A 27,944-nucleotide genomic window follows, 5' to 3' on the forward strand; every position below is an offset into this window, starting at 1 on the left:
ATATATATACATATATATGTGTATATATATATATATATGCACACACATTAAAATCTAGCCTCAGATACTTATTAGCTGTGTGACCTTGGGCAGATCAATTACCCTGTTTGTCTAAATTTCTTCAGTTATAAAATGGGGATAATAATAGTACCTACCTTCTTGGATGGTTGTGAGGATCAAAAGAGATAGGAGATAATATTTTTAAAACACTTAGTATAGTGCCTGGCACTTAGTAGGCCCTATATAAATGTTAACTATTATTATAACTACATGTTATACATGTAATACATCCCCATTGAATAATGAGTCCTAAAACATCATGAATCAGGATTCTTAACTTCTAGTTCATATAAATAAAACCCTAAATATAGTTAGTTCTCTGCTTTTACTTTTGAGTTCTATTTGAGGGATCTAAATTTTTAGTCTAGAGCTAAGCGACCTCAGAGGCCTCATTTTAGAGATGAGGAAACTGAGGCCTAGACAGTTTAAATGACTTGCTCATAGTCAGTCACATAAATAGGAGGAGTCAGAGGCAGGATTTGAACTCAGGTCATCTGACTTGAGGTCTCCTACAGCTGTAGCCAAATGTTAGAATTTTGAAATTAAAAACTATATCTGCTTTCAAACCTCAGCATGGTGTAAGGTTGAAACTTTACATTTATGCTGGAGATGTTTTATAGAGTCTCATCTACCCCATTAGAATGTAGTACAGAGTGGAAGCACGTATGTGTGAATATATATTATGTACATATATTATATTAATATATTATATACATACAATATGTTAATATGATATATGTATATTATGTATAATACATATAATGCGTTTATTAATATATTTATTCTGCATATAGTTTATATGTATTTATTTCCACTCGTTAGACTATATCTTCTTTGAAAGCAGTGATTGTTTCATTCTTTGTGTCAACAAATAAGAATACTTTGTATTATTCAAAAGTAAATCAATCAAATATTTATTGAAAGTCCTACTCTGTGTCCGGGGCTGTGCCTTGGGGATACAAATACAAAGAAACAATCCTTACTTGCAAGGAACATACTTTCTAATGGGGGGCACAAGTACACATGAAACTATATACAGAATAAATGTAATCTTAATAAATACATACATATTCACATATATGTACCTTCCACCCCAGTGCCTCTCCTTCTGATTGCATGGCTTCTCCCAAAATCTCCATTTAAGGGGCCACTCAGGACAGCCAAGTCTCATTCCTCCACTCTGCACTTCCTCTACCATACTCCCACTCTGAACTTTTGTCTCTCTCAGCTCCTACCCCCAACCCCTTTCCAGCTTCCTTTTATAAACTGACTTTCCCCATTGGAATATAAGCTCCTTGAGGCTAAATACTATAACAGTGTTTGCTACATAGTAAAAACTTTTAAAAAACAGGGGGGGAGGGAGAGAGAGAGAGAGAGAGAGAGTGTGTGTGTGTGTGTGTGTGTTCAGCTGGTAGTATCAAGAAGGTATTTATTTTTACCATCTTTCCCCCTCTGTTCGAGGTTAACCACTAAGCAGTCCCTCCTTCTCCTTTTAAAAAAAAAAAACAGAAGCTACGATGTCAGAAAATTAACAGGGTGCAGAAATACCTAAAGCCAGCAAGGGGAGCTACAGTGTAACTTTGACCAGGGAATGCTACTGGTTGTCCCTGATTAGAAGCCACATTGGCTTTTGTTTGTTTTTCTCCTGGTGGGTGGAAAGCTGCTCTTTCTCCTGCGATACTTACCATGAGCTTGCTGGCCAGCCTAGGCCCATTCACTCTCAGAACCTCCCAGAGTCCCCAGGATGGACCGAATGGACTCTCCTAGCAGGGTTGGTACTACGTTGTTAGTTATTTTACAGTGGGGTAGGGGGAGGGCTGTCTTCAGGAGCTGTGAGACTGTGTTTATCCATTACCCGCGGCTCAGCCTCCTCTAGTCTGCTTTCCAGAAGAGGATTGACCAGACTGGGTATGACCGCATGTGTTCTTTGAGGGGAAATGTTGCTCTGTGTAACAGATCTGATTGTGCAGATGCTTAGACACCAGTGAAAAGGAAGGGAAAGGTATATAAGGGAGTGTTGGCTTTGCATGACCCCTGGCATCAAAACTCAGTTTCCTGGGAGACCGGAAGATTTGGATGACTGTTTTCCTTTCAGTCTTAAAGGGTGGGGAGGCACTTTTATGATCTCAAACCTTTTTTGGGGAAGGGGACCGCAAGTAGCTGTACATGGAATTTTCCTGATTAGGCCACTGAGTGCCCCACACCGGGGGGAGGTCTAAGTAGCAAGCCTCACATACTTAGTCGCAACCATTTTTTATCGCTTTGCAGATGGTGATTTTATTCCCGTCCTTCTTAGCTGGGGTGGACGTTAAGGAACAGTTATGCTTGGAGTTTTCAGGAGCAGCCCTAGCCTTCTATTTCCATGCATGTTTTAAAAGTTCAATTCTGAGACTTTTAAATGAGAGCTTTTTTATTTAATGTGGCTGGGTAGATCAGGGAGGAGTTGTTTTAGTTGGACTTAAAACTAAGTCACGTTCTTCTTTTGCTAACCTAGACTCCGCAGAGAGACAACTGCCACTTTGAGTGTTGAGCTTTGCATGCCAGGCTGGATTTCTCAAAGGTATGTTCATTTTGGATTTTTGATTTTGGTCACTTGCTAGTGGTTAACCGGAAGTTTCTTATGGACCCATCTTTCTCCTCTCTTGCAATGAATTAGATTGCTGGGCAGCCAGTGATACTATGTTGTATTGTGATGATCAAATTAAAATGTTTTAATTTTGCAAAGCCAGTGCCTAAAAGTATAAGTTATACTTATAACTCACATGTGGCCTGCCTGCTGACTATGCCATGAATCATTTGACATCCAGACATTAGACTTGAGCTGTCCTTTGCCTTTTTTTGTATCTCTAGCACTTAGCACTGTACTGGGTACATAGTAAGTGCTTAATAAATGTTTATTGACTGAGTGACTTCAGTAATCAGTTTGAAATGCCTCTTTTTCTTATTTGAGAGAATCTGTGCCCCAAGAGAAGACCGTTGATTCTATTTTTATTTTATTGTGGCTTTAATTTTTTACCACACCCCTCCTGAGGGCAAACTATTTCTTAAATGCACCTCCTACCTTCCCCAGGACTAGAAGTTGTATTTCTAGTACTAAGGGAGAGGAGAATCAAAGCCTTTCATATTTTCTTAACTACTATTCATTCAGGATTTTTGCCTTTATTTTGTTATAGGATCAGAGCTATGTAAGAATCCTTAGGACATCTAATACAGTTTCATTTATTTGTAGATGGGGAAGCTGAGGCTGGGGGAGATTAAGTGACTTGTCCATGTTCACATAGGTCATGGGTGATGGAGGTAGGATTTGAACCCAGGTCCTCTCATTCTAGAGCCAGTGCTCTTTCCACCATACCACACTACCTTTTCAGTTAAGTCCTTGGAAGTAGGCTGAGCAGACCTACCATAGAGTGGCTCATAGGATTTAAAGCCTTACTGAACCTTAGTGATCTTACTTGAGCAGTTTTCAAAGTGTGGTCTAGAACTATTTTTATAGTAATACTAAGATTCTATTTGCCTATTAAAATATTCCTCTCTTTTCCAACTACTTTTTCTGTGTAAGGCCAGATTTTTTTTCACATAGAGCAGAAAGGAACAAGTATTAAGTATCTACTATGTGCCAGGCACTATACTAAGCACTTTGCAAATATTTTCTCATTTGATCCTCAAAACAACCTTGGGAGGTCGGTGCTATTAGTATCATCATTTTATTGTTAAGGAAACTAAGGCAGACGGAGGTTAAGTGGCTTGCCTAGGGTTATAACTACTAAGTGTCTGAGGCCATATTTGAACTCAAGTCTTCTTAATGCCAGGCCTAGTGCTTCATCCACTGTGCCACCTCACTGCCTTAAACTTAATAACATATTAAAACGGATTTAATGCAGTAGCAGATATGAGAATCCAGCTGTCTTCTGTTAAGCCTAACATTAAAGAAATTTGCAAAAAATATGTAAAACAGTGCTGTTCTTCTTGCTAAATTTTTTTGTTCTGAAAAAATAGTTATTTTTTCATAAAATGTTATCTGTTAACATGTAATCAATGTCTTATTTTTAAATGAATTAAATATTTTAAAAATATCAGTTTTAATTTCTAATACTATAAGTATCAATATACCTAGACTGTATATGCAAAAGCTCTTTAGGTTGTCAGTAATTTTTAAGAGAGAAAAGGATTCTTGATTCCCAAAAAAACAAAAAATGTGAGAACAACTGGACTAAATGAAACCTTTCATTGGCCTAAGGAAGCTAAATGACTTTCCTGAAATAATATGTGAGCTAGGATTTTAGCCTAAGTCCTATAGCTTAAAATGCATTGTTCCTAGGCCTTAGGTCCAAATGATGGACTTATAAAAATATAATCATACCTTTTGTCTTATGTTGATCCAATTCACTCTTGTAAAAATTGATTTTATTGATATTACTTACATTTCTCCCTGTATCCCTTTTTACCCCTTCTCAGAAAGCTGTTCCTTATAACAAAGGATTTTTTTAAAAAGAAAAAAGAAAAGAGAGAATTTCCCAATACATTAGATAACTATCACATCTACTCAAGCTCTTTTTAATCAGTCCATGATGCTATAATTATGCAGTGCCTAATAAAGATAGAAACTGCATAAATCTCAAAACCTTGGAGTCATCATTGAAGCTTCTCTTTCTTTATCCCCTATATTCTATCAGTCACCAAATCTTATAGATATGTCTCTCATCTAAACCTCTTTATTTCCATTGCTATCACCTCAACCTAGTTCCCCATTAATTCTTTGGAATGCTGTAGCTATTTCCTAGCTGGCCTCCATGACTCCAGCTTTTCTTATTCAGATCCATCCTGCATACAACTAGTAGATTAATCTTTCTTAAATATTGCTCTCATTAATTTATTCAATTCAACAAATAGTTATTAAGAGTTTATTAAGTACTTAGTGTTTCAAAGAGGGAGGGAAAAGGAAGGCATAAGGATTTTTATAAAGTCTTCTACATTTATATGAAGCCAGTTACTGTGGTAAGTATTTTTTTTAACAAATATCTCAAATAATCCTCACAACTCTTCAAAGTAGATGCTATTATTTTCCCCATTTTACATTTGGGAAAACTGAGGCATATAGAGGTAAGTGACTTGCTCACAGTCACATAGCTAGTAAGTATCTGAGACTGGCCCAGAACTCTGCCCTCTGTACCAGGAGCTGCCTCAAAAAATCAAAATAGTCTTTGCCTTCAAGGAGCTTATATTTTGCATATAATTCAGAGACACAACAGGTCTACAAGTCAAAAACTGCTACAAAGAAGTTGTGAGAGAGAGAGAGAGAGAGAGAGAGAGAGAGAGAGAATGAGAGAGAGAGAGAGAGAGCGAGCGAGAGCGCAGTCAGAGTAGCAGGAACCAGGAAAGCTCTTACATGGTAGCACCTGAGCTCTGTTTTGAAGGAAGCTAGGACTTCTGTTATGCAGAGGTAAGGAAGGAGTGCCTTCCAAACATGAAGGACCATTTAGTGGAAAGGCACTAAAGCAACAATTATAATATCTTTTACTTTCCTGCTTAATGATGTTGCTAGCAGAGAGGCATTGTGGTATAACAGATAAAGAGTTGGCCTTGGAGTTAGGAAGATGAGTATTTAAAACTTGCCTCTGATATATGCTGGCTAGGTGGCGCTGGGCTAGTCGTTTAACCACTCACTGTCTCATACAGCTCTCTAAGACTAAGTTGTAAAGCAAATGTACATATGCATCACTAGAACAAGTTTTCTCACAGAGAGGTCCCTATATCAATTAATTCCATAACGGATCTGGTAAAAAAAAAATGCCACTACCATGCCCCTAAACTGTAGTGATTGTGCCAGGTAGTAAACTCCTGCCTTACTCTCAAGGAATGCCATGATCTGGCCTCACTGTGTACAACCGACCCCTCAAAATGTCCTCCCTCCTCTGGACCAGACAGGTTGATATCCTCTTTGTCCATACTGATTCTCACCTTTGCTCATTCACCTGAAATGTCCTCCTCTTCCTCTGATGCCTATCCATAATGTGAAAGAGTTATAAAGACATCATCCCTGATCTTAGGGGTTTACAATCTACTTTGGAGGAACAGCCATTAAAAAAGAAAGCAGAAAAAATAAGACAGAATGTAATCGAGTGAAAGGCAACATGGTGTTGTGGCCTCTCAGCTAGGATCTTACCCATTCTCTAAGATCTAGCTCTAATTCCACCTTCTGTGTGAAACCTTTTCTGATTATGCTATTCCTTCTTGATCTTCTTTTTCCTTGACTACTATGGAACATATATTCTCTGCCACATTATTTAGCACTTAACTATCCCTAGCATTTGTTGCTAAGCTAGTCTTCTTACGTCTCTTAATCTTGTTTCCTGCTCTAGTTTATAAACTACTTGAGGACCCTGGACTGGTCTGTATCAGCCTGTATATTCCTCATTGCCCCTTGCCCAACATAGAATTCAATATTCTATAAAAATTGGTCATTTTAATTCATTTAGTCAACAAACATTTATTAAATGGTCACTATGTGCCTGGAACTATGCTAAGCACTGGGGGTAAAAAGATAAAAACAAAGTTCATGCCCTCAAAGAGCTTACATTCTACTGGGGTAAAACATGTACGTTGAGCAGTTTGGGGGACGGATGTTTAACAGACCAAACATCATGACTCAGTCTGGATACCAAGAGAGCCGAAGGTTAGGTGTAGGGCAGCCATTTGAACATTTCTCCATTGTCTTTCTTTACTATGGCTTGTAGATTATTCCTGGCTAGGACATTGCTCCTGGAGACTTATTGCTTCTCTTCTCTCCCCCCCCCACCTTGAAACTAGCCAGAAACTAGCCATTTTGTTTTGTTTTAAATTTAAGGCTGCCCTGGTCCGCCCCCTAACTTAGCCCTTCTATTGTGTATCCCCTAGAGATTTCCCTGGCATAGAGTGTTCATTTATGCTCTCACATTTTTGTTGGGGGAGAGGGGCTGGTGAGCGGAGAGGTACAGGAAGCATACTTTGTCCAGGTTCCTGTTCTGCAGTAGTTTCTTGAGGGGCTTCTAGGTGCAATGGAAAACTCCGTACATGGAACTTTGTAAACTGGTCCATGGTGTCAGACTCAGCCCTTGCTTCTTTCACCAGTTGGCTGGAAGAGCTGAAGGAAAATCCCTTCCAGGAAAAGTAGGTGAAGAGTAATTCAGAAATTTGCTATTTATAGAATTGACCCTTCTTTGTGGTTTGGGGGGAATGTGCAACTAGAGGTGCACGTATACTTTAAGCAGGCATTGTTTTTCTGTTATAATATAGTACGCTTGGTAACTTAGTAGCCTTTGAAATGTAGCTGTACATCTTCTGACTTTAAAGGTTCATGTTTTCTCTTGTTTGGGCAGTTCCTCTCCCTACAAAGATTATTAACTCTCCCATGTATTAGGAGGTCATTGGAGCTTAGATTTAGAATTAGAAGAGACCTTAGAAGCACCAGGTCCCATTTCCCCATTTTACAGATAACCAAACAAAGTCACACAATAGTTAAATGACTTACTCAGACAGTGTGCATTAGAGCAGCTCTTCTGACTCCATAGCCAGTGCTCTTTCCATGATACCTCTCTTGTTAAATGACGAGTGACCCCTGAGATGCCTTACAACTCCAAAGTACATTGTTTCCATCTTTCTACAGTCAGGGAAGTGTACTCAGTATGGCCACTATCAACATTTGTGGGCTTAATTTTATAATTGGCTTCACATATTGGCTTCACGATCGTATGTTTGGTGTTTTGTTTTGTTTTATCCAAACCTATGATTTTATTGGTATAGAGAATGACTGGTGAAGAAACTCCCTCTAACAATGTGGGTCTTCAGTAGTCTGCAATTCGTGGTTTTGAGGAGTTGCTTGGGGGCACAGGGCACTGAGGAATTTAAGTGACTTCTCTGGGGTCACAAAGTATCTGAGAAGGAACTTTGAACTTTGAGTTTTCCTGAGTCTGAAACAGTGATCAATTTGCAATGTGATACAATCTTTCAGTTGATTATTAATGTTTTGTATTTTTCCTTAATTTTTTTTTTGTTCATGTCTAGTCTTCCAAAATAAATTGTAAGCTTCTTAAGGACAGGGATTATGTCTTAGGCGTTTAATAAGTGCTTGCTGATTGACTGATTTATAAATCTTTTGTGTTCTCTACAGTGTTTAACCTTGTGTCGGGTCTTTGTAGATTGCATTTAATAGAAACTTGTTGATTAGTAACGGTTACTCTTATGACAGACACATACTTCTGTTGAAAGGTCTGGGTGGCATTGTATTAGATGAGTCACACTGCATTCATCCTAAAGCTGGGGCGTGACCTACATTAAACTGCTGATAACATGTGACTGACTGGCCTGAAGGTTGCTGTAAGCGATTAATAAGAGCTTAGCGCCAGCAAGAGAAAGCATTGTTGTATAATATCCAGCTGCCTATTTGACCATATTAAAAAAGTAAATATCTGTATGAACTTCTAATGCTTTGGAGATCTACACAATAGCCTTGCCCAATTGGGCCTACCTGTTCTTAAAGAAAACACGTATCAAAAGCTGACTCCACCAAGGCAATTTCTTCCCAGCCCGAGCAATTTTTTATATTTCTATATTCTACACCTGTGATAGTAGACAGTTTGTTGAAGATCTAGTCATTTTAAAAATTATTCCAAGTATGTTATGAGACAAGGGATTGTCTACATTGCATTCAGTAGCATTTGTATAACTGAGTGAAATGTAGCTAGTAAATGATGACAAAATGGCCATTTTGTTTAGCTATATAGCCTGCATTGTCATGGCCCAATGAATTATTTTTCAGAGCACTGACATATGAACCATGCTGATTTTTTGAAAATAAAAGCAATTACATTCCTATATAATAAGTACATTTTAAGCATAGCTTCCAAAATTTGTCAGGGGAAAAGCAGAATAGCTGGGAGGATTAAATGAAAAAAAAACTATTATAGTATTGGACATTGTAATTAATATGCTATTGTAATTTAGAAAATTTTGTAAGTAGTAGGAATTACTGTATGACAAAACAGTCATGTCCCAAAATTCTCCTTGTATTTCTCTTTGTGAAATAGATAGAGTTCAAACTCATTTCCTACGTGGGAGGTGTTGACAACCAATAGCTCATCAAGGTTGGTTAAAAATGCCACCTATTGGGGCAGCTAGGTGGCACAGTTGATAGAGCACTGGCCCTGAAGTCAGGAGGACCTGAGTTCAAATCCGGCCTCAGACCAAACACTTGACATTTACTAGCTGTGTGACCCTGGGCAAGTCACTTAACCCCAATTGCCTTAAAAAAAAAATGCCAGGTGTTCAATCAAATTATAAAAAGTACCCTCTTGTTCCATAAAATGTACAAAGACAAACCCAAATATGAGAAAAGGATAAATTAGACAGTGTAGCACCTACATGCTACCTAAGTATATATAACTGAATTTTTAATCAGAGTAAACCATTTTAAAACAATTGAGGAATCACAAATACTATGTATACATGGCTTTGAATAGACTGTTAGTAATGATACCCTCTGGGATACCATCTTAACACTCTGGGACTGTACTCACATGGAGGATGCCTGATCCAGGTTTAAGATGAGCTGTAGAGCCTTACAAAGTCTTGAAACTATAGCTTTTGAGCCCCTACTGATGCATTTATTTTCACATCAGTCATATGACACAGTTAGCTTAAAGTAAAGGCATTAACTAAGGTGATGTGGCAAGAACAAGAGCTATAAAACATCTCCCCCCATAAACGTGAGGCTCTGTCCCATAGACACAGAGACAGAAGACTAGGCATGTGCAGAGAGTATGATGCTAGAGAGACCTCTCCCTAGGGTATGCATATGACACAGGAGCCTAACATCTTTTCTCTCCTAGTGGTAATCTCACACTGATCCCCTGAGCACTGTACATCTGCTGGGCATGTTACTCTACTAGGCTTCCTGGTTTTGCTTCTTTCCACAGTTGAGGTTGACTACAAAGTCAGCAGCTAGACTCTTCTCAATGACCAGATCTCTTAAGAGAGTGTTTTGTCAATGGAGCTAGATGACTTTTTAAAGACCGCCAGGGATGTAGCTGTTTTTTTTTAGACAGCCACTGGATAATTGCCTTTCAAATCCATCAAACTGATGGAAGAATTTCTTTTTTTAAAAATTAATATATTTTTAGTTTTCAACAATTACTTCCATCAGCTTTTGAGTTTTAAATTTTCTGCTCCTCCTTCCCACCACCCTCCCCAAGATGGCATGCAATCTGATATAGGCTCTACATATACATTCCTATTAAACATATTTTCACATTAGTCATGTTGTAAAGAAGAATTAGAACCAATAGGAGGAACCACAAGAAAGAAGAAACAAAACAAAACTGAAGAAAAAAAGAGAGCAAATAGTATGCTTCAATCTGCATTCACAGTCCATAGTTCTTTCTCTGGATGTGGATAGAATTTTCCATCATGAGACTTTTGGAGATGTCTTAGATCCTTGCACTGATGAGAAGAGCTAAGTCTATCAAAATTAGTCATCGCATAACGTGGCTACTACTATGTACAACATTCTCCTGGTTCTGTTCACTTCACTCAGCATCAGTCCATATAAGTCTTTCCAGGTTTTTCTGAAGTCCATTTGCTCATCATTTCTTATAGCACAATAGTATTCCATTACATCCATATACCACAACTTGTTCATCCATTCCTCAATTGATGGGCATCCCCTCAATTTCTAATTCTTTTTCACCACAGAAAGAGCTGCTATAAATATTTTTGTATAGAAGAATTTCTTAATGCCTACTAAAGGAGCCATGCAGTGTATACAGTTATTTACATGAACTTCCTTTTTCCAGTCATGAATGACTACTCTCAGTTTCACACCTTTTCTTGTTTAGAATAGATAGGTCATTCTGGGTGTAAGACACTCATGGTATAAACCACTTCAGGTCAGAAATGGGCACAATCTAAAAATGGCTTTGTCTTATACCTTTACACATATTCAGGCTTTCTGCTGTGTCATATTTTAATCCAATAATAAGGTAGAAATCACATAACCATCCTACTTGTGGACCTCTGTCACATTCTGTAGTCATCATTACTCTGGGTCACTGTTGTTTGTCCTTCGTTCTCAAAGACCAGTAACATCAGGAAGGTGATGTCTTGACTTGCAAGTGAATTGGATTTAAGTGAGGCAGGGCTATGCAAAGTCACCAGCCTTACTCTCCTTCAGAGCCATCTGGGTCCAGTGGCAAGACATGGATCAGGATGACTTGAGATGGGCCTGCCTTGGGTCACTGAGAGTTACATTGAAAACCAATGGCAAAGTTAATTGAAATCTGAATCTCTTAATGTTTCTCCTCTTGTGTTTTTCACTTCCTTTGTATTTAGAGCAAAATACTTTACCTAGTAAGATTTCTTTTGTGAGTGAGATGGTTTATAAGTGAGCAAAATTTGTGTTTATAGATATGATTTCTTTTCTTTTCAAGTTTTCAGGTTTGGGATATTTGGACCTTTGGTCTGAGAAAGGACCAGGCAGCTACTGCAGTCCTAAATTAGTACCTCTCCCTCATCATGGGGTTGGAAGTGAATTTGGGGTACTAATTATTAGTAGTGCTAAATAGCTTTCTCCCCTCTGGCCTGAGGGATGTAGGAGAAGGAAGGGATGAGTTAGGGGTAGAGGGGAGGAGAGGAGGGGAAAAAAGGACAAAAAAGAAATTTATATGATAACTTTATTATATATTTAAAAGAATTAGCAAGTTTTACATAATAGATTTTCAGTTTCATATGCAATCTTTTTTTATGTTATAGAAATGCTTATTTTATTTCATAAATTAAAAATAAAATAAGAATTTAAAAAGTAGCACATCATAGTAGGAGGTTTGACTAAATTTTTTCTCCTTCAATTCACATTTCTTTTTTTTTTCACCCAAGATAGTGGCAAACAGCTGATTGTGGCTTTACCTTGACCTTTTCTGCCCTGGCAAAGATAAAGCAAGTTAAACTACCTCTGACACTACCTCTGTGACCTTGGGCAAGTCAGTAGTTGGGCCTTAGTTTCCTCCACTGTTAAATAAGAATTTGGACTATGTATGGCCTTTGAAGTTCTTTCTAGCCCTAGATCTGTGTAATTCTCTCATCATATGACTTAGAGAGGCTCTCTTAACATTGCCTTTATCCTTCTAAATCAGAAAGGAAGAAAATAACTTTTCTTTTCTCTCTGAAATTAATGTGAAAAGGATTGAGGGAGACAAGCGCATGGGTAAATTCTGTATTGTTAGGTCTACTTTTAGAAACAAAAAATTTAATCTTATTCTTGTGTCTGATGGTTTTGAACCTGGACAACTGATTGAGATTTGTCTACTGTTTGACATGAAGAAAAATACAGTCAAGGTAGAATTGATGCTGGGGACAACTGCAATGATCACAGGGTTGGTTTAGCATGCAAGCTTGTGTGTGTGTGTGTGTGTGTGTGTGTGTGTGTGTGTGTATGTAAAATAAAAAACTAGGACTCCTAGATCACAGAATCCTGGCTAAGAGATGAAGTCTGCCATGAAAAAGGTCAATCATGCTTAAAGAAAAAAAGACAACACTTTCCCCACTCCCCTCATCCCAGCTGAGTACAACTCAAAAATGTAATTTTTTACTCTGTTAAGTATCATTAATATAGAATAATTTCCTTCCTGTATCTGATGGAGCGATGGGACCCAGACCCCTAAAAGGAAAAGACCATGTCTTTGATAGCAACCCAGTCCCTGGATTTTTCCATACATTTCAGCAGCCCAGATCACTGACTCCTCCACCTAAGGCAACTGGCCCACCCCAGCCCACCTAGACCACCTAATTAGTTTACTTTACATCCTTTCACAGTAGATCTTGGCCCACCCTAAACTACTTGCAAAAACTAACCCACTCATTAATCCCATCTACATCACCTAATTAGCCCACCTGATAGTCCTTTCACTACTGCACCTGGCTCACTCCAGGCTACTTACCACTCCTTACTCTCATCCAGATCTTTTCTCTGTCCTTTTTGTATATAAGCATCAGTCTCACCCCCATTAAGTTGCAGATTCACTTAGAATCTCACCTGCTCCTATTGGGGTTACAATAAAACCTTGCCATTTTGACTGATAGAAGACTTGAGTGCTTGAATTCTTTCCGGACAAACTCGATCCGTATCCTGACATTTCAGGGTTCCCAGCAAACTCAAATCACATCATATCTACTCTCCCTTCTTCAGGCTCATAGATTTAAAGCTAGAAATGAGCTTAAAGGTTAGACATTTCCACAGAAGACTCAAATCAGTCAATGATATTAAAAAGCAATAGGCCTTTATTTGATATTTTAACTCACACAAAGGGAGGTCTTGGGCCTTACCTCAAGACACCAGAGCATGGGTGAGGAAGGAAGAAAAGAAAAGAGACAAAAAGCTGTGTCTGGATCTTCAGAGGAGCAGATTACAGCTGCCTTACAACCAGAAGAGGAGTCTGGGCCTTTGCTGAGATGAACTTGAACCACGGTCAAGAGGAGGAAGAGGATTGATCATGATCATGAGGAGGCTCCATGGGGACCCAACATCCAGGTTGTGCTAGGCTTTCAATACTTCACCTAGTTCCTGCCTTATCTCAAACTATCCTCCTTCATCTGTCCTAAGCCTCAGCTTATTTCCCTACTCTCCCCAAACACCTGGTATTTACCTATATCCCTACCTTTCATTGTGATACTCTCTTTGAGTAAGCTACCCAAGCTCATATCTCTGCCTGCCCATTCAGTTTGTTTATTCATTTGTTAATTCATTCAACATATATTAAGTATCTAATATTTGGTGAAGACTCATAGTTTAGCTAACGTGGTCCTTGCCCTAATGGAACTGTACCTGATAAGTAGGGTGGTAAGACACCAACACAGATAATTATAATACACAATATTAACATGACAAGTGACTTACAGAGTTGAAAAACAGAATTTTGTATGAGAAAGAGAGAAGGACAAGGAGAGGCACTTCAGGAATGTCCACTAGAAGAAGAGGAACAGATAAACAAAAAAAGAGAGAGCGATGTTTTAAAACTAAAGGAGGGAATTGTTGATGGTGGCTAAAGCTGCAGAGAAGTCAAGGAACTTGAGACCTGAGAAAAGGTCATTGGATTTAGCAGTTAGGAAATCATTGCTGACATTAGGAAGAGCAGTTTCAATAGAGTAAAAAAAAAATTATTGTCAGGGTTTGAGGAGAGGTAATGAAAAGTGGAAGCATCTGATGGAGAAAATCCCACCACCGCCACCCCCAACCCCGCTGGAAATGAAATAGGCCAATAGCTGGATTGGATAGAAGGGTCAGGGAAAAACTTTTGTAATATTGGGGAAACATGAACATATTTATAGGCAGATAGAAATGAGCCAGTGGAGAGGCAGAAAATGAAGGTATGTGAAGGAGAAGAGACTATTAGAACAAGGTTCTCAAGGAGGAAATGGGATGTATTTCTGTTGAAATCCCCTCCATCTTTCAAGGTCTTACTCCAGTGTCATGTCTTCCATTAAGCCCTCCCTGATTCCCATCCTCTTCCTGCCAGCCCTCCAGAGTGATGTCTTCCTCCTATTTAGTCCTGTGGCACTTTCTGCCTCTCATTGTCACTAAACACATTCTGTTTTTGTATTATAGCTAATTGTGTGTATGTGTGTGTGTGCAGGTGCATGTGTGTATGTGTATGTATGTAAAATTTCCCTCTTTTTGAATGGGAAATTATTGAGGGTAGGGACCATGTTTTATTCATCTTTATACCCTCCATAAGAAGGTAGATGGCACAGTGGATAGAGTGCCAGCCCTGGAGTCAGGAAGACCCAAGTTCAAATCTGGCCTCAGACACTAGCTGTGTGACCTTGGGCAAGTCACTTCACCCTATTTGCCTCAGTTTCCTCATCTGCAAAATGAGCTAGAGTAGGAAATGGCAAAGTACTTCAGTATCTTTGCCAAGAAAACCCCAAATGGGGTCGAAAAGAGTCAGACCTGACTAATCAACAAAACAATAAACCCCTTCCTGGGGCTTAGCACAGGGACTTGCACATGGTAGGTACACCAGAGAGATTTCATGAAATTGTATTGTGTTCTATAATAAGATGGTTTTAAAATGCAGAATTATATGGAGTTTATTATTGCCACTTATCTCTTTTTTTCAGGGATCTTACATGAACATTTAAGCTAAAACTGGTTGCCTAAGTTCAGTTTTCACTGAGATTTTCGTATGCAGGAATGGATTCAAATTTCAGTAAGGGTTTGTAGTAGACTTATCCCATTCAGAATTAGCAAGAAATGAGTGTTTTAATTGTGACATTGAGTTCCCTTCTCTGGAGCTAACTAAAAGAGGGCAAAAGCTTATATGTCTGTTGTAATTTAAGTATAGCTCTGCCTCAAGGCAGGAAGATGGCCTAGTTGACCATTTGAGATCTTTTCTTCTCAAGTCCTTTTTTTAAAACCACGATTTTCACAAGCTCTTTATCTCTATAAGCTACTCTGATGTCTGTCACCCATGTGGCACAACAGAAAGAGCACTCATTTTGGAATTAGAAGACCTAGATTCAAATCCTGTCTCTGATGCTTATACCTTTTACATGAAGTCTTTCCTGGTTATCCCACCATCAGGACCCTCTTTCCTTAGCTCCCTTGTATTTGCTTTGTACGTACTTAAATATATACTTGTTTCCTCCATTAGAAGGTAAATTTTTTGAGAGTAAGAATTGTTTCCTCCTTTGTTTTATATTTCCAGTGTCTAATGTAGAAGGTAATTAGCATGTCGTTCAGTTGTTTTTCAATCATGTACAGTTCTTCACGACTCCATTTGGGGGTTTTCTTGGCAAAGATACTGGAGTAGTTTGCCATTTCCTTCTCTAGCTCATTTTACAGATGAGGAAACCAAGGCAAACAGGGTTAAGTGACTTGCCCAGGGTCACACACCTAGCAAGTGTCTGAGGCCAGATTTAAACCCAGGTCCACCAGACTCCAGGGTCAGCTCTCTCTAACCACTGCACCGCTTAGCTGCCTAGAAGGTACTAGGCAATGCTTATTAATTTATTGATCATGGGCAACTCATTTGACTTCCCTGGGCCTCAGTTTCCTCATCTGTGAAATGAAGGGTCGGTCTAAATGGCTTCTAAGGGCTCTTCCAGCTCTAGAGTTATGATACTGTAGCCATTCTTAGCAATGCTTTTTAATGTACTTTCTGTCAATGTGAGTGTTGTCCTTAGTTCTCCTCCCTGTGTCGTTTCATACACATTTTTCTGTGCTCTTTTGCATTCTTCATGTTTGTCACTTTTTATGGTATAGCAACATACCATTACGTTAATGTACCACTGTTTGTTCAGCCATTCTCCTGTGATGAACGTATCTTAATTTTTTGCTATTGCAAAGAAAGTATTTGTGATTTTTTTTTTTTGCAGATAGGTTTTTTCCCCCCCTCTTAACTATCCATACAATATAATCTTCTTAATAGGATCACTGGATCAAAAAGTATGACTATACTATATAAACTGTTCTAAATTTGAAAATGAAGATTCTCTACCATACTCTTTCTATGAGAAAAACCTGATCTTGCTTTATTTTTAAAATCATTTATTTACTTAGACATTCATTCATTCATTTATTTTTATAAGCATTTATTATCTTTCCCTCCCACTATTTCCTCCATTTCAACAATAAAAAACCTCATAACAAATATACATAGTCCAGCAAAACAAATTCCCACATTGGCCATGTCTAAAAATATTTGTCTACAATACAGTCTGGATTTTAAGTCCATCACCTCTCTGCAGATGGGTGTTTTATCTTCAATTATCTGGACTCACGATTTAGGTTTCTGATTTCCAAATCAGGCAAAGATGAAGTCAAGAACATCAGATTTAGAGTCAGACCACCTGGGTTCAATTTTGGATGGGGCATTTAACTTCTCTGGGCTTCAGTTTCCTGATTTGCAAAATATGAATGGTTTGACTATATGATTTCTAAGGTCCCCTGTGCCTCTAAATCTGTCATCTTATGAATTATACACTAATATTGGTAACACATAATAAAACAAAAAATTCAGCATTGGCAGATAATTTAGAGCAATATAACTAAATTATTCTTAATTATGACCAAGTTGAATTGTAAGCTTCTTGAGGGCAGCAACTGTCTTTTGCCTCTTTTTGTATCCCTAATGCATAGCACAGTTCTTGTAACATAGTAGACACTTAATAAATGTTTATTGATTGATAGCAAAAATTCAAAGGTGGAAAAATTGACATAACAAATAATATTAAAAAGAGATATTATATCAACAGATACAAAAAAATTCATTGATAATCTACAGCATTCTTTGAGTTAAAATACTAAGAACAGCATAGGAATGAGAGTATTTCCCTCATATAACCAAAAGTATTTATCTGAAACCAAAGGCTAGTATCATTTGCAATGGATAAACACTGAAAGCTTTCCCAGTAAGATTAGGAGTAAAGCAAAGTTATCCACTATTATTGTTTGATATAATCTACTATTATTGTTTGATATAATACTAAAAAATGCTGCCATTGCAATAAGACAAGAAAAAGAAATTAAAGGAATAGGCATTAGTAAAAAAAAAACCAAGCCAAATTATCTATTTGATGATAACGTAATTCTTGTTTTTGAAACCAAGGGAATCCACACAAAATTGAGACAACTGTTTGAGTGAAGTAGCAAGATATAAAATAAATTGAGAATGCTATTAATATTAAATCTTAAAAACAAAAACCAAGGAGAAATAAAAAGAAAAATAATATTTAAAATAACAAAAATGCATTAAATAGAATCTGGGAGTTAACCTACCAAGAAACATGCAAGATTTACATAACTATAACCACAAAACAATTTTCACAGAAATAAAGGAGGACCCCAATAAATGGAGAGTCAATATTCATGGCATCAGGGGAAAATGATGATGATTTCCAAACTGATCTATAGAGTTAGTGCTTTACCAATGTGTATCAACATATGGAGTAACAAAGGTCAAGATTATTACATAAGGAAATAATGAAACTTAGTTTAGAGAGGGGGAAGTGATTTGTCCAAACTGTGATTATCTGTAGATTAACCATCAGAGGGAGAGGTTAGGATCCATGCCTAAAATGGCACAGAAAACACAGGGCAGAAATTAAGAATTCATGATGCTGAATCCCACGGGCCCTTTTATTCCCCAGTAGTGATGGGTTGCATGGTACCAGCATTCTCTATAGATTTTTATCTTCCCTCCTCTTACAGAATTCCCATAGAGGGAAAAAGAGGATAGACAACTTTGTATCATGCATATGACTATCAAGTTCATTGGAACATATGGCTTTTACTGTCCTAGAGAGAAGTATTGAATCTGGAGAGTTGATTATATTAAAAAGTAAATTTCACTCCTTCCCCAGTAATACCTTTATTCTCTATAGATCAAGAATTCGTAACCATTTCTATGTCATGGATGCCTTTGCCCATTGAAGCCTTTCAGGAGTAATGATTTTTAAGTGCATAAAGTAAAATATACAGAATTACAAAGGAAGCCAATTATGCTGAAATACAATGCTCAAAATACATTTTTTTTAAACCAAGTAGATGGATTCAAGGTTAAGAGCCCCTGGCATAGATCAGTCCTTTATCCTAGCTGACCACAGATGGTATGATGACAGGAGATTCATTTTTACACAGAGGCTGACAAATTAGACCTGGCAGAAATGCTGCAAATATCAGCTTGCTTCTGGTGATGCTTAATCGGAAAGTTAAGCCAGCCTTGATTGGGCATTGCCATTCTTTCAGTCACCATCGTTGTTTCCCACAAATGGGCTTAGCATCAATGATAAGGATGAATGCTTATATAACCTTTTCTAGGATTTTAAAGCATTTTACCAATAATTATTTTGGCAATGCACCCTGTTAGGTACATAAATATTTTTGGCTTAGTTGACAAATTGGTAAGCTAAACATGGAGCAATTGTGGCAAGCAGTTTATTCCAGATCACACATGGTGTTGGAGAGGGATCTAGATGTCCTGCCAGTTTTGCAACTGCTGACTCCCAAGGTGGCTGATGGAGCTATTTCATCTTGTTCACTTCGCAAGCAGCATTGGCTGTATATACACCAAGAAATTCTTGCGTCTTGATGTCATTGATGGAGCTTGGGAAGATACTGCTGGTATTGTTATAATTTTTTTTTTGTTCCCAAACAATAATTCATTGATGTAAGGAGCCCCTGACAAGGAAACATCTTCAAAGTAGGGGCCATGGCCAGACCTGAAGGAGTGTATCCTCCTTGTCATAGTTAATCATGAGGCTTGTCTGTAACACAACTGCTCCTACCCTCATCTTCCAACATTCCCCAACTCTTCCCCCTCCCTCTGCTATGCAAAATCCCAACCTCTCCTGAGTAGATATCAGCCCTTCAGGGGAGTTACATCCTAACTACTCCCCAGGTGCTCATAGCAAAAGCTGTGCAGTTGTCATTGGTAAAATTCTGCACCCTCCCACCTCCAGAATACTTATCCCTCTGCCCAAAGCCCAAAGCTCGTACTGTGAGGGGCACCTGCCATAGACACAAGGTGATCTGGCAGGTGCCCTTCAGAATATAGGCTCTGGGCTTTGGCACAGTGACTTGTGAATAAGAGTCCTGCCTACCCCCCTCCACCATTCATTTTGGGTGGAGTACTGGGTGAACAGGTATAGATGGGTCATGATCTTCTTAAAGATGACATTATCTTTCTTCTCCAAACCTACCCCTTGTCTGAATTTCCCTATCTCTGTTGAAGGATGGTGATCATCCTTCAAGTAACCCAGTTTCACAGTCTCTGTCATCTTCCGCTCCTCACTGTCCCTCACCATCCACCTTTAATCATTTACCAGATCTTGTTTCTATCTCTGTACCATCTCTAGCATCTTTCCCCTTCTCTCTACTCACGCAATTACCCTTAGTATCCCTTGGATTATTGCAAGTCTCTAATTGGTCTCTGCCTCAGGTCTCTCCCCTGTCCTGTCCATTCACCTCACAATTACCCAAGTTATTTTCCTAATGTGCATTTGACCATGTTACTCCCTTATCCAAAAACTCTGTTGACTCCCTATTTACTCTAGAATATATTATTTTATCATTAATTCATCTTTTAAATCCCTTACTTAATGTACATAAAATTTAGTACAGTAGTGCATGTATATAAATTGTAACTAAGTAAATACAGAGTGTCCCAAAAGTCTCAGTGAATAACAGGATGTTGGGCAAAACTTTCTCTATTAGAAAACTTGGCATAGTAATAAGGAGTTGTTGAATGGATAATTGATATTTGAATATAAATTGATACTTGAAATAATGTCTCCCTCCTCTGAATGCCTGTAGCTCTTATTGTCTGAGGTGCTTGATATTTCAATGCATCTGTGTTTTCGTTGATATCAGTTGACAATTGAAATAATGTCTCCCTTCTCTGAATGCCTGGAGCACCTATTGTCTATGCCATTCATATAATAATAACAGCTCTCCTGTCTATAGTTCTTTCCTCACACCAGCCCTGTGAGAGAGATACTTGATGTGTCAATGCATCTAGTACTCTGATGTGTGGGCAGATGACAGCTGTGATTCTGGTCTGTGTCCTACAGGTCTTCCGTGAGAGTCCATACAATAGTCTTTGGATCTTCTCAAAGTTGCCTGGGTACTGGTGGAGTGCAAAGGCTGTCTATTGCTTGTCTTATGCTCTTGCTAAATGAGCAGCTTATCCTTTTTTTCTGGTTATATATTTCTTATTAGCCGCTTTTTACTGATGGGAAACCTGAGGCCCAGAGAAATAAAGTGACTTGTACACAACTACTAAATGTATGGTATGAATATGATGGGATGGTATGTGATGTGATGCAATGCGATATGGATATGATATGATATGATATGATATGATATGATATGATATGATATGATATGATATGATGATATGATATGAACGTAGTCTCTCCTGAATCCAAGTCCAGTGATTTTTCTTTTACCTATACTCTGTCTTTCATGGCCCCATTTACATTCCTCACTGTTGTCACGTACTACAGTTATTTGTGTTGATGTTAGCTTCCCGACTAGATTTTTAAGTTGCTGCAGATAGAAACTATGCCTTATACTTCTGTGTATCCTTCACAGAACCTGGAATTGTACCTCCCATGTAGTTTTGTGCTCAGTAAGAAATTGTTTATTGAAGGTGAAGATGAAGTACCACTTGAGAGGAAATTGTTTCAAATATAGAAATCATGAAGTCATTTAGTAAATAGAGAGCTCACCTCGAAGCCAGGAAGACCTGGCTTCACAGTCCTCTTGTGACACTTACTTCATGACCCTGAGCCAGTAACTTAACTTCTCAGTGTTTGAGACAGCTAAGATTCTAAGTATATGATCTGTATTAGAAGAGGGGTTTTCTATACTGAGAATCCCTTGTACCAGTGAAAGAATAGGGTCAGTCCCGACAGCAAATAAGAAAGACAGAGACATGGTGTAAGCCCGGTGCATTTGGCCATTGTATCGCTCACTGAATGGTGCTTCAGAAACACAGTGACCCTTGATAAACCAAGGCCTCAGTGGAAAGATGTTAACTTTTAGGACAAAAGTGAATACAGTGACCTTAAAGTGGAATAACGATAATAATAATATAATATGATATAATATTAATAGCTCACACTTATGGGAAGCTTTAAGGTTTACAAAGCTCTATATCAGTTATCTCATTTGATCTTCACAACAACTCTATGAAGCAGGTGCTCATTATTCCCATTTTACAGATGAGAAATCTGAGGCTTAGACTTACCCCAGGATCACATATCTAATAAGTGTCTGAAGTGGGACTTCCCAACTCTGAAATCCAGCATTTATGCACACTGCACCAAGTTGCCTCTCTAGAGGCAGCACGGAATGGTGTGGTGGAAGCTTGTGTTTGGAGTTAGGTGGGTTCTCCTTGTTGTGGGTACTCCCTCCAAAGTTGCAGATAATAACCCATCTGGGCCTGCCTATCTTAAGAAAGTCTTATCCATATCTTCCTGTCTGTCCTCCAGAGAGAGTCCACCCAATGTGCTGGTGGCCTTCCTCTGTTCCTGCTCCTCCTTTGTGTTAGTGCCTTCCCTCTGAGAGTATCTCCAGTTTATCCTCTATATACCTTATCTGCACGTAGTTGTCTGCATGTTGTCTCACCATTAGATTATGCGCTTCTTAAGGGTGAGGTCTGTTTTTGCCTTTCTTTGTATCCTCAGCACTTAGCAAAGTGCCCAGTGCATAGTAGATACTTCATATATACTTGTTAACTTATGCTGACTATTGATAATGTGTTGCTACCACTGGAGCACCATGATTGTTTATCAGTGATCCTGGGCTCCCTTCACTTGATTGGCTCTTTTTTTTTTTTTTGAGGTGGGGGGATGATACAGCTCTAAGATGACATGCCGCTTGTCCTGTGTAATTGTTTGTTAAGCTTGCTGCCTAGGGTTAGAGTTAGAAACAAAATGGAGAAATCAGCATTTAGATAAACCTGTGGCCTGAAGGCCACGTTTCCCCTCTAGGTCCTCAAGTGTGATACTCTGATGGAATCCAAACATCACAGAACAAATCCTCTTAATAAAAGGATTTGTTCTATAAAGCTTGAACTCAGTCAAAAGGCTGCAGCCAAAGACCTATAAGGCCACATGTGGCCTTGAGGTCAAAAGGTTCCCCACCCCTGAACCATCTAAAATATTGGATACCTGCATATGTCTCAACTTTTGGTCATTCTTTTCACCCTCTCTTCCTTTTATTTTACTCTGAACTTAAACACCAAGTAAAATAATATTTCCACCTGTTTTTATTTAGTATTTTATTTTTCCTGTTACATGTAAAACCAAATTTTAACATTCATTTTTAAAACTTTGAGTTCCCATTTCCACATTTAAATAGTAGGACAGAAGAGGATTGTACATGAAACTTTGAATTTCTGTGATGTAGAGCTTGGTTTTTCCTTTTGAGTATGTAATGAATTTTTGTCATTTTTTTGTGTATCATTGCTCATTTATTATGCTTTCTTGTTAATATAAATGTAGGGATCATCCATTACATAGGTGTCAAAAAGATAGAGAATATTTACCAAAATATGTTATCTTTTGATTTCCTTGCCAATAGGTTCAGTATTATAGGTTATGTGTGAATACCCAAAGCCTAAGCTTTGCTGACCATCATCACATGTTCCAAAAAATGGACTAAGAAGAATGAGGCCAAAAGGAAAGTAAAACCATGGGTTAGGAGTACTTACTGTCCTAGATGCTGTTGATTGGAATGAACTGAAGCTGTGGTCTTCAATCAGTCAACTAACAAGCATTTATTAAACACTATGTTGCAAGCACTTGGCTATGAGCTAAAGATAGAAGTTTAAAAAAAATCTCTTATTGCAAAGAATTGATCATTTTTACCCATCACTCCTAGTTTTGCCCTCTGAGGCCCAATAAAACAAATTTAATCCTTGTTTTTTCATGTGACAGCCCTTCAAATACTTGAAGACAATATATGTCACGCCCCTAGGTCTTCTCTTTACTGAGTTAAACATCCTTAGTTCCTTCAAATGATCCCTGTATGCCATAGGTCTACAGTCTTTTTACCACCCTGTTTACCAATCTTGGCATCCATTACTGGTTTACCGATGGCTTTCCTAAAATATGGTGCTTGGAACCAAACACAGTACTCTAGATGTGGTCTAACTGGGGCACAGTACACCATCTCCCTCATTCTGAACATTGTGCCTTTCATAATACAGGCCAAGATTGCACTGGGGGCTTTTTTGGCTGCCATGTCACAATCTTGACTCATAATGAGCTTGTAAACCACTAAAACTCCCACATCTTTTACACAGGGAACAGCTAGCTACCCCTCCTCCACCCAAACATGAGGAAAGGCATTGAATGTAACCTGTCAGTAAGACTTTTAATTTTATCTCAAAAGTCTCTCTTTCATTTATGAGCTAGGAAAATATCAACCCACTCTACTATTCTTTAGCGGGTGAACAAGTGACTTGAGATAAGGATCAAAGAAAAATAAGTTAATAGTTGACTGACTATGAATCAGCCATGTGGGGTCATTGTGTAAAAACCTCATGTGATACTGGGATGTATTGAAACAGGGAATATGAGGTATATTATTCAGACTCTCTAATTAGAGTAGTGAGTCTACTTTTGGCACTTCCAAAAAGATGAGAAGAACCAGAGTCCCATCAAATGAGACAAGGAGAACAATGGGGGTGGAAAACAAGTCCTTTGAAGAAAAACTATTTATCCTAGAAAAGAGAAAGCTTAGGGGATTTGATTACTGGTCTCAAGTAAGCAAAAGTTTTCATGAGAGGGCCACTGAACAGATGTCCCAAGCCGTGAAATTAGCTTAAAATTAAAGACTGGCAGATTTTGGTTAGATATGAGGAAGGTTTTTTTTTTTCGCCCACCGAGATAAAACAGAGAGGCCTCTATCCCTGAAGAATTTCAAGAAAAGAATAAGCAACTTTCTTTCCTACCTGGTTTGGACATTCATCTGCTTGAGGGCAGAGGGCTGAACCAAATGTTCCTTTAAGAACACTTCCTACTCTTTGTTTCAACATTGTGAAACAGGGCACAGATTTTAAGCTCCTAATGATTCTTCAGGTAGGAAATAAGTGAGAAAGTATATGGTAGTCTTTGGTCACTCTTAGTTGCACAGGGACAAAAAATCTAGGCATATGTCGTCACGTACTTCAGCCAGTTTATTATTGTTATTATTAGTTTCTTAAAACTGTTAGCTCATTGGCTCAATAAGCATGCCCATAAAAGTTACCTATCATTTTGATTCTAGCATATATATATATATATACACACACACACACATATACATATGTATGTGTATATATATGTGTCTGTATACACACACACATATACGTATGTATGTATATATATATGTGTCTGTATACACACACACACACATATATATGTTTTTATATATAAAACACTGAATACTACTCATGAGCACGTATAGGATATGTTTTTCCTTAAACTTTCCATTACTCCATACCCTATCCTAGTTAGTTGCTGGTCATATTCAGTTGCCCTTTTTATATCCTTACATATTGCAAAAAATGGAATTTTTACCTAATTAGTACACTTGACATGTTGAGGATTTATAGAAGAACACGGGCAGAAGTCGTCCAGAATGAGAAAGCATGGATAAATCGTGATCGACATTGGCAGGGGGAGTCTCCATATCGATGAGATCATAAAACCTCCAGATAGTGAGTTATCAGCTCCAGCTTTATCTACTGAGTTTGGCTCATCTATTTATTTAGCAATATTTAAATATTCAACAAATGTTTACTATATTCTTTATACAAAATTTAGCTAAGACACTGTCCTTGCCCTCACAAAGTTTAGTTTCAAAAAACCCAGTTCTAGTCCTATCCCTTCTTATTAAAAACAGACAAATAAATTTTTTATGCTTTTTTCTTTCTCAGATGACTCATTTCCCAAAGAACTTCCCTCTAACCCCCGTAGGATCCTTCCTTATTACAAAGAAATATAGTTTAGTTAAGCAATACCAAAACAATACATTGTCCGTGCCTAATATATGCAGGGAGCCAGCTCACAGAGCAACTTGTTAAATTTTCAGTGTAAAGAAGTACCTTGGAAATCAGCAAATGCTACAAATCAGGGCTTGATTTCTTGTTTTGTTAATTGTCTAGATTTAAGAAAGTGATGGAGAAATTGTTAATAATGCTGATTAAACTTTAAAGTGTGTCATAATATATTACTGAGAGCCATTTGTTAAACATTTACCAGCATATTCCCTATGAACATGTGCCATATTCTACCCCTAGAATTTATGACTTTTCTTGAGAAGAGGGAGGTGCATTTCACTGTTAGTCAGGAAAGTCAAGATTAGTCATTTGCAGGGATCAGAGTACTCCTGTCTTTCAGTATTCTTTTCCTTTTCATTATTGTGGTCACTGTGAATTTTTCTCCTGAATCTGCTTACTTTGCTTTGCATTAGTACATGTACTTCTTTCCAAGTTTCTCTGAATTCTTCATAGGTATAATTTCTCTCAGCCTAATAATCTATTAAATTCATATGCCACCATTTGTTTAGTGATTCACCATCCTTCCATTTCATTGCTACCACAAAAAGTGTTGCTACAATTTTTTAAAAAAACATATGGAACCTTTCTCTCTATATGTGACCTCATTGGGGTATAAGCCCAGTAGAAGTATCTCTGGGTCAAAAAAAATATGTGTATATGTATATATAATATAGTTCAGTAACTTTTCTACTATAATATCAAATTTCTTTTTTGGGGGGAGGGCCAGGCAGTGGGGTTAAGTGAGTTGCCCAGGGTCACACAGCTAGTAAGCATCAAGTGTCTAAGGCTGTATTTGAACTCAGGTCCTCCTGACTGTATGCACTGCACCACCTAGCTGCCCTCAGCCCATTTCAATGAATTATTACTACTGATGTTTCTACCTCTTCAAACATAATAACTCACATTTTTATAACAACTTATTTGCAAAATACATTCCTCACAAGAGTCCAGGGAGATAGGAAGTCTAAGTATTATTATCCCCAAGTGAGAGAACTGAGCCTAAGGGATGTTAAATGACTTTCATAAGGTCACCCTAAATTAATAAGTCCAGACTTCAAGTGCACAGCCTACTGCCTCTAGGGAGACCAGTACAGAGGGGATCCCAAAAGTTTTTTGGGTAGCTAGGTGACCCTGTAGATTGAGTGCTGAGCCTGGAGTCAGGAAGACCTGAATTCAAATCCAGACTCACGTACTTACTAGCTGACCCTGGACAAATCACTTAATCTCTGTGTGCCTAAGCTGTAAAATGGTGATAATAGTACCCGCCTCCTAGGGTTGTTGTGGAAATCAAATGAGATAATATATGTAAGGTACTTAGTATAGTATCTGATACGTAGTAGGTACTTATTAAATACTTTCTTAGAGAAGTTTTAAGCTTTAATAGCTATTAAAGCTTAAAACTGCACTAAGATTTTTGGTCTTAGTAGCTATTAAGTAGCTTAATCACTTATTAAAGCTTTTTGATTGATTTTTATTTTTTTATCTGAATTATTTTTTTCATTTTATTTTTATTTTCAGTTCCATATTTTCTCCCTCCTTCCACTCTCTTCCCACCCATTGAGAAGGTAAGAAATATGATGCCCATTATACATACACAGTCATGCAAAACATTTCTGCATTAATAACTGTTAAAGCTTAAAACGACAGTAGGACTTTTGGGACATGTATTCTCCCAAATTCACAAATGATGACAACTTGATCAGAGGCATCTGAAAGGTTAGCCACAGTTCTTAAATTTCTAGTCTGTTGCATAGCTAGTGAGTGTCTAATAGTAAAAGTCATCCTGCATATATACCCATAAATAGCTTGTGCAGTGAGGGTAATTGCCTTCAAAATCTTGTCTGAGAACTTTAAATTTAGCTCTTCTGGGCTTGTATGTTTACATTGATAAACTTAGCTCCCTTTCACAAAGCTATTCTCACTTAGTGTATTTGACAGGCTGGGCCTGCACAGAACGTGTTAGTCATCAAAAAAACATTGAATTGGAGCCAATTCATTATTGAGTCAGTGAAAAAATGCATACTATTTCTCCACATCTTAGTATGTCTAGTAAAAAATGGAAAAAGGACTTTATTTGGCTGTTAAAAAACAAAAAGACTCATAATCCACATCACCAAAAATGTGATAGACTTCATCGTCATCTTTCCTTTTTCACGGCAGGCAGAAGACTGAGCCTTGAAACTATGTATTTGAGAGACTGTCACGACATCTCGAATACCTTGTGCTGGTGCTGTCACCGAAAAGTGTGGCTACGTTCTGAGGAGAACTGTGTCCATGACAGGAAGGAGCAGTCTCAGGACTGAGATG

General features: G+C 38.0%; 1 protein-coding gene across 2 annotated transcripts; it reads left to right on the top strand.

Moving 5' to 3' along the window:
- The first annotated feature begins 1,421 nt into the window (after positions 1-1,421).
- LOC144457580 (uncharacterized) lies at positions 1,422-27,940 on the top strand. Of its 2 annotated transcripts, XM_078155324.1 has the most exons (4): positions 1,437-1,831; positions 2,555-2,620; positions 27,156-27,202; positions 27,798-27,940. In XM_078155324.1, the coding sequence occupies exon 4, from the start codon at positions 27,821-27,823 to the stop codon at positions 27,938-27,940; it is 120 nt and encodes a 39-aa protein (XP_078011450.1). In that variant the 5' UTR covers positions 1,437-1,831; positions 2,555-2,620; positions 27,156-27,202; positions 27,798-27,820. The 2 variants fall into 2 exon arrangements, with proteins under 2 accessions (XP_078011451.1, XP_078011450.1); XM_078155325.1 differs by lacking the exon at positions 27,156-27,202 and having other exon boundaries at positions 1,422-1,831.
- Positions 27,941-27,944: the final 4 nt, after the last annotated feature.

The sequence above is a fragment of the Phascolarctos cinereus genome, unplaced genomic scaffold, assembly GCF_003287225.1.
Source record: "Phascolarctos cinereus isolate Bilbo 61053 unplaced genomic scaffold, phaCin_HiC Scaffold_5;HRSCAF=322, whole genome shotgun sequence".
NCBI lineage: Eukaryota > Metazoa > Chordata > Mammalia > Diprotodontia > Phascolarctidae > Phascolarctos > Phascolarctos cinereus.